Source organism: Gadus morhua, chromosome 6, assembly GCF_902167405.1.
Source record: "Gadus morhua chromosome 6, gadMor3.0, whole genome shotgun sequence".
NCBI lineage: Eukaryota > Metazoa > Chordata > Actinopteri > Gadiformes > Gadidae > Gadus > Gadus morhua.
The window spans coordinates 7,288,486-7,301,611 of NC_044053.1; the positions used below are offsets into that span (position 1 = coordinate 7,288,486).

The 13,126-nt window shown below is 43.7% G+C and overlaps 2 protein-coding genes across 3 annotated transcripts in view; both read left to right on the top strand.

The window, feature by feature from the left end:
• The window catches only part of kremen1 (kringle containing transmembrane protein 1), a 54,332-nt gene extending 47,336 nt beyond the window's left edge, over window positions 1-6,996 (top strand). Inside the window, exons 5-9 of one of the 2 annotated variants that reach the window (XM_030359689.1) lie at window positions 1-123; window positions 812-1,144; window positions 2,670-2,897; window positions 3,626-3,710; window positions 4,114-6,996. The exon at window positions 1-123 is cut by the window's left edge and continues 31 nt beyond it. In XM_030359689.1, coding sequence (XP_030215549.1) covers window positions 1-123; window positions 812-1,144; window positions 2,670-2,897; window positions 3,626-3,710; window positions 4,114-4,273 — 929 coding nt within the window. In that variant the 3' untranslated portion in view covers window positions 4,274-6,996. The remainder of the gene's footprint in view (window positions 124-811; window positions 1,145-2,669; window positions 2,898-3,625; window positions 3,711-4,113) is intronic. The other variant, XM_030359690.1, reaches the window with a different exon arrangement.
• Window positions 6,997-8,219: 1,223 nt separating this feature from the next.
• Window positions 8,220-11,443, top strand: coq5 (coenzyme Q5, methyltransferase). Its single transcript, XM_030359705.1, has 7 exons — window positions 8,220-8,446; window positions 8,711-8,860; window positions 9,022-9,252; window positions 9,494-9,600; window positions 10,166-10,254; window positions 10,699-10,810; window positions 10,962-11,443. The coding sequence occupies exons 1-7, from the start codon at window positions 8,254-8,256 to the stop codon at window positions 11,061-11,063; spliced, it is 984 nt and encodes a 327-aa protein (XP_030215565.1). The 5' UTR covers window positions 8,220-8,253; the 3' UTR covers window positions 11,064-11,443.
• The last annotated feature ends 1,683 nt before the right edge of the window (window positions 11,444-13,126 follow it).

The window sequence follows — 13,126 nt, forward strand, 5'->3', positions numbered from 1 at the left end:
TCTGTGGCAATGAGCTGGACCTGCGGGACCACGTCGAGGCACCGAGCATGGAGTGCAACCACGTGTGTTTCGGAGACCACACCCAGCCCTGCGGTGGGGACGGGTGGGTGATCATCTTCGACAGTGAGTTGTTTTTTCCTCTACTTTTGGGTTCTCTGAGATTTTGACCAGATGAAAGGATTTTGGTTACTTTCTTTGTAGGGTTTGGATTTTTTTTGTGTTTCCACATCTGTTGAGATGATTGCACAGCGAAAGCTTTGTAGTGTTTCAGCCGTTCATATTATAGCTGGATCCATTGGGAATTGAAGCGGCTGTAATGCATTGAACCACACCAAGTACATCATACTACTAACCCTAACCCTAAGCTTAAACCCAGTTCCAAAATAAATAGTGAGTGTAAATGAATAGCGAGAGTGCAAATACTTCCTCGACTGTTATTGACCCATTCCAATATACTTTCATCCTCGACTTTTCCGCCTCAAATAAAAAACTTTTATTTGAAATAAACTTTGAATTAATGATAGCAATAGAAAAGAAGGAGTAACTATTTTATTGGATTTCACAAACCAATATAGTGTTCACACAATTAAAGGACACACAAAGGATGCATATTTTAAACACGTTCACAACATCTGCAACGTTCTCTCCAGCAGTAGGCAGAAGTCTGAAGTTGTAGGATTGCACAACCTCCATCATGTTCACAGCTCAACAATCTCCTTGCACAAGCTGCAGTCACATGTTTCACATCAAACGTCCTCCAAAAGTACCCGGAAATTTCTGTTGTTAAAAAGTCCCCCCCACATCTCTACAGCCAAGGTGGGGTCCTGCGGCGGGAACTACACCGCCCCCTCGGACGTCATCTACTCCCCGGACTTCCCCGACAAGTACGCGTCGGGCCGCGTGTGCTACTGGACCATCCACGTGCCGGGCGCCTCCGCCCTCCTCTTCAACTTCACCTTCTTCGACATCTCGGACCAGACGGACATGGTGGAGCTGCTGGACGGCCACAGCAACCGGGTGCTGGCACGCTTCGACGGGCGCCACCCGCCGCGGGAGGTGCTCAACGTCACGGCGGACTACGTCATCCTGTACTTCTACTCCGACCGCACCAACCGGGCCCAGGGATTCGCCCTTCTCTACCAAGGTGAGCCAATCCCACGCACCGGAACCACACGTGCACTTCAACCCCCAGCTGGCCGTGATAGAACACTTTTTCTGATTGGTTGGAGGTACACAGGATAGGTTGTTTTTTTTCCGCGTGGTTAAATGTTGTGCTGCAGTCATTTGTGTTTTAGGAATTTGTCGGACTAAGAAGAGATTATATGTTTTGTTTAGGTTAAATAATGCATTTTTGTAATAGAATCATCCTAGGCAGAAGTAATGCTGTTAAGACTTAAATATTAGGGTGGGTGATCTTATTATAGTTGTAGGCACCACCAACTAAACTTATAGTTGTACTTGAAGACAACTTGTTCCCAAGTCCTCGTTCTCCCCGTCCGTCATAATTCAGTGCCTCGTTCTTCACCCTGTTGCTGGTTCTGCTGCAAACCATATTGTAAGAGGTCAAAGTTCGACCTCTGAAGATGGGCAGAGAACTCTCTCCATGTTCCGAGAGAATATTTATGGAGCACCGTAAACGGTCACGTAGGTGACAAAAGGGGGGGTCGGGCAATCCACAAACATAGTCAATAGAAAAAGTTATTTCAGAACAAAATTGGAATTTGAGGGGACTCGGGGGTGGCGACAGAATGAGAAAACATTGGATGATTTCTGCCAAGAGAGACACACTTCATGGAACTCCCAGGGGACATTTATTTTCAACAACAGAGACACAATCCCAGGCATTCAATCACATCCCCGCACATTGAAATTCAAATTGTACGTTGGGTTACAGCAGATCATTAAATAAACTGATATCAGCCGCTTCAAAAGACCTCTGCAGTCTCTCAGTGGAGCAGGGCATCAGCAGTACAAATAAGTACGATTGTTCATCCACTGATCAAACGTTTACAGTCTTTAGAAGTGTTCTGAGAGGATGACTTTGACAGTGGGCGGCGCAGTGTGCAGCCTTCTTGTCATCCTCTTCTTAAGGATGTAATCTCATGACTCCAGCTGGAGGCCAATAATCAAACCAGCTTTTTCCCATAAGCTTGTTAACGCTATCCCTGTCATCAGCAGTGGTAAGGCTGGTATTGGTGTTCCCTTCCGAGTTCAGTTTGTCGACAACACAGACACCCAATAAAGATACTAATAAAGTGTGTGCAAAGGATATCCCTGACCAATGTTGGGTTCTTGTTCATCGTTCAATAATATTCTTGTTCAGGGGAAGGATAGTGTAGTGACTAGACTGTTTGACTCCCACAACAAGAGTTCATGAACCCCAATGTCTGTAACCTACTTTTCGGAGCAAGGTGCTTAGACCCTACCTGCTCTGTCATGTATTGATCGATCATCGATCAATCCAAAAAACATAGATCATCGATCACACTTCGATGTTTTTAATAAAGGATCTACACCTGGTCTCTCATATGTTGATCGATCATCGATCAATACAAAAACATCGAACATCGATTACTGTTGGATGTTTTTAATAAAGGCTAAATGCCTTAATGGGGAAATGTGAAGTAATATAATCGTGCCAACTAACGCTCACATACTTACTCATCTAGCTCTGATGGGCCAAAAGACCAACTTGCTTGAGGAGGCAGAGCGGGAAGAGGAGGGCGACCTCACCAGCCAGGCCACGCCTCCACTGGACGCCACCGAAAAGTCCAACGGTTCGTCCAACGGCCGCTCCTCTCAGATCATGTATGTGATCACGACCAGTCCTGACAAGCCGGAGCACAACATGCCAGGTCAGTGGGAAGGACCCAGCAACACCAGCGGCCACCATGCTAGTATGTCCCCTCCTCGCCGATATGATATACCTCTACTGTCTAGCTCCTCCCCTCCTCTCTACCGTCTAGCTCCTCCCCTCCTCTCTACTGTCTAGCTCCTCCCCTCCTCTCTCCTGCCTCTACCGTCTGGCTCCTCCCCTCCTCTCTCCCGCCTCTACCGTCTAGCTCCTCCCCTCCTCTCTCCTGCCTCTACCGTCTGGCTCCTCCCCTCCTCTCTCCCGCCTCTACCGTCTAGCTCCTCCCCTCCTCTCTCTTGCCTCTACCGTCTAGCTCCTCCCCTCCTCTCTCCTGCCTATATACTGTATACCTTTGTACTGAATAAATTGTATTGTGAAGTTCAATCTACCACTCTCACTGGCTGCTTTCAATCTGGTTACTTTTCTGTTCTGAAGTATATTAGAATAACTTTTCACTAAAAACTGAACATTCATTCTTATGAACTCTTTCAACTTCATCTGTCACGACTTTCACTGACAGCTCATGCCCCGACCTTGAGGATGTATTGGCATATTCTATGCTTTTTTCTTCTATTGACAAACACCTTCAAGTTCTTTGTGTTCTAGTACTGTTCCAAGAGCAGAGTATGTGGCCCATGTGTATCAACAATGTTAATACATACTAGCTTATTGATCTGGCTTAAAAATATCAAAAGACTAGGCAGCTAACTCTATTCCTATTTGTTCTGTCAACCTCTATCTCATGCATTGATGGCATTTTCTATCCGCTAGTGTGGACCATCTACGCCCTGGCGGCGCTGCTCACACTGACCGTCATAGCCATGGTCGCTAAGCTACTGCTGCATATCACAGTCAAGTAAGTATTCATGGTAGACACTTTAACAATAATGCTCAACTCAGGACTTTTAGGATAAGATAACACTTTATTATTCATGTGAGGGAAATGTGGGTGTTGAAGCAGAAAATTGCATAAAATAAAAAACAAAATAAACATGGAACTGGCTGGCTGTCTGGGTTGAGGCTAGTAGTAGAATACAGACTAGAAGAAAATCGAAGAAAAAAACTAAATATTTACGAACGAATGAGCTTATGTCTGGTTGCATCGATGGGATGATAATAAAGTACCACTAGATATAAATAAGGAATATGTTTACAATCAGGAGCGAAAAAGGTGTTTGGTGTGCAAATCAAGAGCCACTTTGCATGTCACTGTTGAGTTGAGTTCCGGATTCTTATTCTCTCCTCTCTTCTCGTTCCAGGGCCCCCAACATCCCAACGGTGAGCGGCTCGGACAGCTGCAGCCAGAGCACCGCATCCACGGAGCCCTGGATCATCCTCTACCAGCCGTCCACCATCTCCCTCTTCAAGAAGAAGCTGAAGAACCACCACGGGGACCTCAGCCCCCTGGTGGGCAACTAGGAGCACTGCGCCCCTCACCGCTAACACCACTACTGTGTACCACCACCACCATGGCTGTCAGGCGCCTCGCCCTCAAGGACAACAAAAACAGAAACTCTACTAAGAGGGTACGGAGGAACTAGGGGGAGCTAAGCTAACATGCTAACGACTGGCCCGAGTGGCTAATGACATCTGATGACTCAGTGGCTGCTTCTACAAAAAAAAAAAAAAGAGTGTTGCAGAGTGCCGGGCAGCCCCTCCGCGTCCCCCCCCGTCCCCCCGTCCCCCATCCCACAACCCCCCCCCGACCCTGCACCAACGAAGAAGGGATCGGCAGGGCTGTCAGAGAGCGTGTGGTGTGGGAGACCAGCAAGTTCAGGAGGGCCGATCTACTGCTCCTGAGAAAGACTGAGGAAGGACAACCCGTTGTAGTAGTAATGTGCTCAGTAATGTGCTCGGGCTACAGGAGGTCCCATTTTCACTGCCCAGGGACATCCTCACCATCACTGGAGTCAGAGGACATATGGGTTACCTCGACCACCAAACCTTGGGGGGGGCGGGACGGGGGGGGGGGGGAGGCTTGCTGTGAGTGGCAGGCGACTTCACTGTCCACAGCTGCTGTGTGAGTAAACAGCAAAGGATTCCCGTAGAGATGGGAACTGTTGTCTTTGTTGAGTATCAAGCAGTGGAGCAAGAAAACGAATATGGACTTTCAACATCTCTTGTACCTTGCACACACACACACACACACACACACACACACACACACACACACACACACACACACACACACACACACACACACACACACACACACACACACACACACGTTTGTTCTCACACACACACCTGTGTAAAAACACTGACCAAAACTTACAAACGTAACAGCCAAAAATATGATCCATCCCATTCAAAGAAATCTTAAATCAGGCACTTATTGAGTTCAATTTATGTGGAGTTCATCCATGAGACATTGTAGATTTTCTGCCAAGAGAATAACAGGTTTGGAACAAGTACAAAAAGGGTTAAATATCCAAGCACCCACGGCACAAATCCTTGATTCCAACTGAAATGATCCAGAGGCATGAAAGAGACAGAGCAACAGAGAGACAGAGAAATGTATCTTCTTCCTAAAGATGTTCCACTGAGATTTGCTGAAGAAGGGTCTGGTTTATGAGAGACTTTTAAACTGCAGTTTTGTAGAAAACAGACATGATGTTTGATAGGATTTAAAGGAGCTTCTAAGCCTGTGTCAGTTAGTGGGAGTCTTCAGTCGGCAACATAAAGAACACTTCTGCTCTTGTCTCAGACTCATGTCTGATCCTGAGTATCTATTGGTATCGTGTTCGCACACACCTTTAAAATCCCAAACTTTTTTATTGAAAGAAAATTCACCAGTTTCTCCGTCAGCATTGACAATATATATATTTTTTTCTTCTTCACTTATGAGTTTCTCAAATCAAGATTCTACTGTTCACATAGGAATGGCACTTTCACAGATGGTTTCTATTCATTTCCCCCCAAAGAACCCCAGCAGACAGGAATTAACTTAAAACTACGCATTGGCGTTCAGAAACAAAGCCTTGAATTAAAAGACTCATATTTTTTCTCTTATGTTTAGTTGTTGATATAAACTGGACATCATGTTCACGTTAAAATGTGTTTTGTTTGAATGTGGGCTACAGGGGTCTGTTATGTAAATTGTTCAAATGATCACATATACATATTCCATTTTATTTTTGTCTCTGTGGAACATTTTGTACGTCGACCAAAAAACTGACATTTTCACATGTAAAGGATATCCAAGTTGGAAAACCATTGTTTATTTCTAAGGCAGCAGAACAATCCATATGTTTGACCAATAATTACCTTTGTTATACTGCTGTCTCAGCACTGTATACACATGTATGTCTGATTCTGATACTCTGCCAAAATAATTGACCTTTCATTTTGATTGTTCATTGGTTTCAACCATACACCACCATATCACTGTGCAGCAAAGCCTATCATGGTCCAAAATAATGATGCACTTATATTGCACTTGAGACAAATTGTTACTTCAAATTAAAATCCCAATGCGAGTTAAATCCCAAAGTTTTCATAATCAAGTTACCATCCTGAGAAGTTTGCCTGACACTGACCTCATGCGATGTTTTGTCTGTCTGCTCGGCTGTAATGTAAAGTTAATTACTGCAGGGCAAGATCCCAAGACTCTGGGTTTAGATCAGCCCATGCATAAAGAAACAGAAATTTAGGGCTGAGAGTGGGAGAGAGTGAGATAGACGTAAGGATAAGGGACAGATAGAGAGGGAGAGATAGAGAGTGAGAGAGAAAGCGATGGCAATATGAACGTGCGGTCAAATCAAAGGCAACCTAACTAAATTTGACAGTTAAAATCTAGCAAGCCCATATCTGTTTGGATAGTCTGGTGAATTATGCAAACTCATTTTCTGTCCTGTCATCCAGTCAATTGGAAAATCCCACGCTGGCTCTTCAGGGACGGAGGCCAGTGCTTTTGAGCAACAAGAGACCCTACGGGAAATGATTTGTGTGTGTGTGTCAGTGGGTAATGCTTTTGGCAAATTGTAAATAAGTAATAGTGAAAAGTTTAATTTATACAGTAAATTATTGTTATTTTGTATGTGAATGGGATATAAACTATCTTTTGTATAAGTGAAGTATCTTTGTAGTTTTATTTAATGTGACCTTGTTGCAAATTAAACACTGTATGCATGTTTCTTAAACCTGTACCATTTCACATTATTCCATTCATTCATTTTTCATTTGGTTTATAAATAAAATGAAAGACCTACCTCTATATTCTAGATGCTTAACAAACGTTGGCCAGCCATTAATTGCGTAGCACTTATCTACAACAGATGCTCCATCAGCAGTTATTGATGGAGCTTTCAAACTCAATGACACACATAAGCATATATAAGATGTGAAATCACTGTTTCTTCCAACGTTGATTCGCTCAGTTTTGTATTATTCAGTAACATATGGTTTAAATGTAAGATGGATTTAAACCCTGTCGGCTAAGCCTTCTGGAACATAAACAAGGGAATTTGCTTTTTTAATCCTTAACAATTCTGTCCATAACATTATGTACAGAAAAGTATAACACAACACTTTACACTGACTTAGACACTAAAGCCTGCCTAATTAGCATGCCTTTCCATTCACACCAACACATGTTCATGTAAACAAACTTAGAGGCATATTTAGCGCGCGCACACACACACACACACACACACACACACACACACACACACACACACACACACACACACACACACACACACACACACACACACCCTTTCAATTATCTTGAGCGAAATTCTCATCAGATATGTTGAATGAGTCCCAGACTGTTTGGAGGAGTACAAACCCAGAGGGGGGCATCAGAGGCTCCCCCACCCTCCTGGGATGAGGTCAACCAGGCAACCTGCACATTTAACTGCAGGGGGGGGGGGGGCAAACAGCATGGGGCAGCCAGCCCTGCAATTGGATTAACATGACTGAGAAACCCCGAAAACAAGGGAGGATGTGCAATACTCGGAAACATTTGTTATAGTTTAGTGTAATAGCAGCATTCGTCGATGAGAGGTATTTCTTTCATCTCCAAGGTGCTATGACAATGGTAAACCATAGTAAAGCCTGTTGGCTATGCGTCATTGGCTGCGTGCCAGAATTGATGCACAGAGAGGAAAACACTTTAGTGGCCAAATAATTACAAAGTCTATTCAAACTGGACTATTTGGGAACATTTATGTTGCCAATTTATTTACCAAAGAAAATAACAATTTCCTTACTTGTTTACCAAGTATAATATACAATAGTCTACTTAAACTAGGCCTACTTAAAACTCAACATCCGACGTGAACTGTGGTCTACGACTGCCCTCTAGCGGTTGAATTGATTGACAAACGAAAGGACTACAAATGTCGCCGTCGCGCCGAAAGGTCGTCACCGTGACGTTTATTCAGTCATCAGGCAACATGGCAGCCTCCGTCAGACTGCTTGTCCGGAGGGTACCCAGGACTCACAGAAATCTGATCAGTACTGGTCGGTTAAAGACGTCAAGTGACTCCGAATCGCTCTCAGGGTGTCGTGTGTTCAGCCATGCCGCTGGAGAGAAAAGTACGCATTTTGGCTTCGAAACGGTGCCGGAGGCAGAGAAGGCAAAGAAAGGTAATGCGTTACTTCTTTACCCCTCCGTCCTTTAGGTAAGACCTCAATCTTTGCGTTTATGTAGTTCTAATTGGTTGCCAAATCCTCCTAATCATTTATTTATGTATCTGTCTTTCTGTATTTCTCCGTCTCTTAATTTCTCTCGTTCTTGTTTACTTTTCTTTTTTGTTTTCCATCCTCTTCCAGTTTACCAGGTCTGTGAATTTGTTTTCCATCCTCTTCCAGTTTACCAGGTCTGTGAATTTGTTTTCCATCTTCTTCCAGTTTACCAGGTGTTTGAGAGCGTGGCCCATAACTACGACGTGATGAATGACGCCATGAGTCTAGGAGTGCACCGGCTGTGGAAGGACACGCTGTTGCATGTCATGCACCCGCAGCCCGGCGCGAAGCTACTGGATGTGGCCGGTGGAACAGGTTTTGGAAATGTTTTAATTGTTATTTTATTAAAACCACTTCCTGTGCTCATGATATTGCATTATCACTCTGCCCTAGTTGTGCAGCCCACTCCCCTTGTGCCTACTCAGGATTACTCTTACTTACTTACTTCCTTCCTGCCTTCCTTTCTCGTCTCCTAGGAGACATTTCCTTGCGTTTCCTGGACTACGTCCGCTCCCAGCAGGGGAGGCGGCGGCGGCAGGTAGTGCGCTCCATGCAGACGCCTTCGTGGCAGGAAATCTCTGAGAAGTATTCGTCCGCGGCGGAGGAGGGCGAGGAACAACGGGAATCGTGTGCCGTGGTCTGCGACATCAACAAGGAGATGCTTAAAGTGGGCAAGCAGAAGGCGGAAAGCATGGGCCTCACCGCTGGTAATTCCTACAGAGAGGCAATAGGATGGTAGTGGTACTATTTTTGTCGGGCAGGACCTGGTGGTCCGGAAAACATGGAGATGATAGTTCCATCCTCTGTGGCTGTGTTTAGTAAATCCATTATATCAGTGTGTAACTGCTTAGATCTTTAATTTGACTTGTTTGATTTAACGTACGTTGGTTAATATAGTGTGTGTGTGTGTGTGTGTGTGTGTGTGTGTGTGTGTGTGCGCGCCACTAGGACTCTCCTGGGTAACGGGTGATGCCGAGGAGCTGCCCTTCGCCGATGACCATTTTGACGTGTACTCCGTGGCCTTCGGCATCCGTAACGTCACCCACATCGACCAGGTAACCCAGGTCCACATTAAACAATGTCGGTCTGTGTGTAATGGGTCTGATTGTTGGCAGGTCTGTCCGGTTACCTTACTAGGCCTATGAGTCATGACGGTAACGGTCACACTTTTATCCCTTTTTTATAGAGTTGAGCCTGAATTATAATTATTTGTAAATATCTGCTGCCGGTACGCAGTGGGTCTCCTTGCATTTGTTACGGGTTCTAGGTCCATGATTCTGAACGTAGCCGACCAGAATACACCTACAGTGACAAGTTTGTTAATGTTAGTGACATCTGGGATCTATATTCGGTAAAGGGGATATGTCATAAGAAAGAACATGCATGGGAGTGTCCTGACTTAAGTGAACCAAAAACATAGCGGGAAAGAATAACCTGGCCATCGGTCATATTCCCGTTTTCTTAGAGGTGCACTTCATGTATGGGCGTTGTGACGTCGAGACCTAACATTCCTTTGCTGAAGTATAATTTGGCTACAGCTGATTATGTTAATTTAATCCTCCCTGTGCATTGCTCTGTAAAGTTGCCTCGTCGATTCTCTTCTCCTCTGGTGTGTTGTAGGCACTACAGGAGGCCTGGCGAGTGCTGAAACCTGGGGGAAGGTTCCTGTGCTTGGAGTTCAGCAAGGTGACCAACCCTGTGTTGGCGAGGTGAGAGACAGAGAGTGGGACGCCTTTCAAAGGCCTGCTAATGATGAAATGCCATGCTCGTTAGCTTTTTAATTATATAATAATCCTGGATTCAATTCCCTATTCTAAGTAGGCACATTACATATTATACACAAAGCAATGTACTCTAGAAAACGTCATACATGCTACAATTTATCATCACTTATTATTAATTATCACCAGCAGCTCAACTTTCTAGTTGATTAACTTTTAACTAACTCTATCTAACTTAGTTTTCCACAAATACCGTCTTATACCATATATAAATATGGTGAATTGTCATGAAGGTATAAAAAAAACAACTAATTTTCAATATTAATATATAATGTTGGCGACAGTCACAAACGTACACAGAGTGCAGGTTTAAGATGAGTCATTCTTGTGTCTTCCCTCCACAGTAAAAATGTGTTTGGTCTTCTTCCGTAGGCTTTATGACGCATACAGTTTCCAGATGATCCCAGTGTTGGGAGAGGTGATCGCAGGAGACTGGAGGTCTTACCAGTATCTGGTAGAGAGCATTCGCAAGTTCCCTAATCAGGTGAGTCCCCTTCTTCACCTGAGTGACTTTTATAAAATTCCTCTTACTTTCAATGCACCTCCTACTTTATCTTTTTCCTTTTCTTATTTTTCTTGTTCTCGAATAGTTTAATTTCCGCTAACGCAAAGATCCCTGTTTGTTGTTTCGGCAGGAAGAGTTCAAAGGGATGATCGAGGAGGCCGGCTTCTACCATGTCAAATATCACAATCTCACTGGGGGCGTGGTAGCCATACACTCAGGCTTCAAGCTGTGAGAGGAGGAACTCTTACTATGGTCCACAGTACCTGACATACGCTGGCTACTGAGCAGGTGGAGCACGACGGACTGCCTGCTGGTTCCCCTGACCTGATGGTACCCTCGTATTTTCGTGGGACCCCCCCAGTTGCTCAGCTCTTAGCACACAGCACGCGGATCTTCTGACATCTTATAAACACTATTTATTGTTATGGATACTTTGTTTTTCCGTTGATCCTGGAAAATGTATTTTATTAACGAAGATGCAATAACAGAATCGACGTCATCTGCATCAATACATGGAGGCAGAAGAATAACATGCACATTGTCTGTTAAACTGCAATGAATTTAACATTTATTCCTTGGCCTTTTTCAAATAAATTTGATTCGTTTTGTTCAGATGTTTGCAGGGACGCAGGAAGTCAGTCCGAGTGTGGGGGGGGGGGGGGGGCTGAGAGAGAGTGAGTATATCATGACGTCATAATAAATGCTGCGCAACATCCATTGTTTACAGAGACGAGATGACGGGTGACGTCACATTCAGGGCTCCGCTCTGATAAACACTCTACTGGTGTGTAAAAAGAGTTCTGCCAACTAGCCACTGTTATTCACAAACGTTAGCAAGTAAACAAAGTGGAAATTAGAGTCAACTCGGCTGATACTGTGCTGAAGTTCACACACTAACAACATGCCGACAAGCTGTTGCGGTCCGGGATTATACACAGCGTTATAACAAGGATTCAGGAGGTTATTTCTAAAGGTTTATAAAGGAAAGTGACAAAAGAAAGCCTTCACTTTCATCCAGAGTTACGAGTTGTCTGATATGAGGAAAGTGACGGTTTCTCCGTCAAGTGAACCGTCCGTCTTTGCTCTTTTTTTGCCAACCAATTTGCGTGCGGGATTCCAGAATCAAACGATAACATTCAACGTGTCTATTAATATGGCAGCAACATTTTACACCAGTTTTAGAATGTTTACTACAACAGATGTTGAACACCAACATGCTTATGTAAAATCAGCATAGTACCATATTCAGATGGACAGTTCTGCGTTGTGCGTCATAGCCTACGTCAGCCTACACAGACAATGTTCTGATTAAAATGAAATGATATGATAAATATCATAAAAAAGGGTGGATGGCAATAATTTAATGAAAAATCATGTATGATAAAATTATATAAAAAAAAAAAAGTTGATTTGTTCAGAAAACTTTCTCACTTGCAGTTACAGCCAGGGGCCGCAAGGGGGGGGGGGGGTGCTGCAGCACCCTAAGCACCCCCACTTCCCGCGTCCCAAACACTTTTTATTGGTCGTCATGAAAAAAACATAAGGGGTAACACCTTCGATATTTATCAAATAAAACATAGGGGGTAACACTGCTGTTTTTCTTCGGTCGTCATGAAAAAAAACACAAGGGGTAACACTGTCGTTTTTATCAAATGAAATATGAGGGGTAACACTTGTCTTTTTCAAATAAAATATAAGGGGTAACACTGTCGTTTTTTATCGGTCGTCATGAAAAAAACATAAGGGGTAACGCTGTCAATATTTATCAATTAAGACATAGGGGGTAACACTGTCGTTTTTATCAAATGAAACATTAGGGGTGACACTGTCGTTTTTCTTTGGTCGTCATGAGAAAAAACATAAGGGGTAACACTGTCGTTTTTTATTGGTCGTCATGAAAAAAACCATAAGGGGTAACACTGTCGTTTTTCTTTGGTCGTCATGAAAAAAACCATAAGGGGTAACACTGTTGTTTTTATTGGTCGTCATGAAAAAAAACATAAGGGGTAACGCTGTCGATATTTATCAATTAAGACATAGGGGGTAACACTGTCGTTTTTATCAAATGAAACATAAGGGGTGACACTGTCGTTTTTCTTTGGTCGTCATGAGAAAAACCATAAGGGGTAACACTGTTGTTTTTCTTTGGTCGTCATGAAAAAAAACATAAGGGGTAACACTGATGTTTTTCTTTGGTCGTCATGAAAAAAAACATAAGGGGTAACACTGATGTTTTTTATTGGTCGTCATGAAAAAAAACATAAGGGGTAACACTGTTGTTTTTTATTGGTCGTC

Bases quoted from the DNA above. Each gene is read 5' to 3' on its own strand.
- coq5 (XM_030359705.1), top strand. From the start codon at position 8,254: ATGGCAGCCTCCGTCAGACTGCTTGTCCGGAGGGTACCCAGGACTCAC. The intron at 9,253-9,493 runs GTAATTCCTACA...GCGCGCCACTAG, and splicing joins AAGCATGGGCCTCACCGCTG to GACTCTCCTGGGTAACGGGT. The intron at 10,811-10,961 runs GTGAGTCCCCTT...TTGTTTCGGCAG, and splicing joins TTCGCAAGTTCCCTAATCAG to GAAGAGTTCAAAGGGATGAT.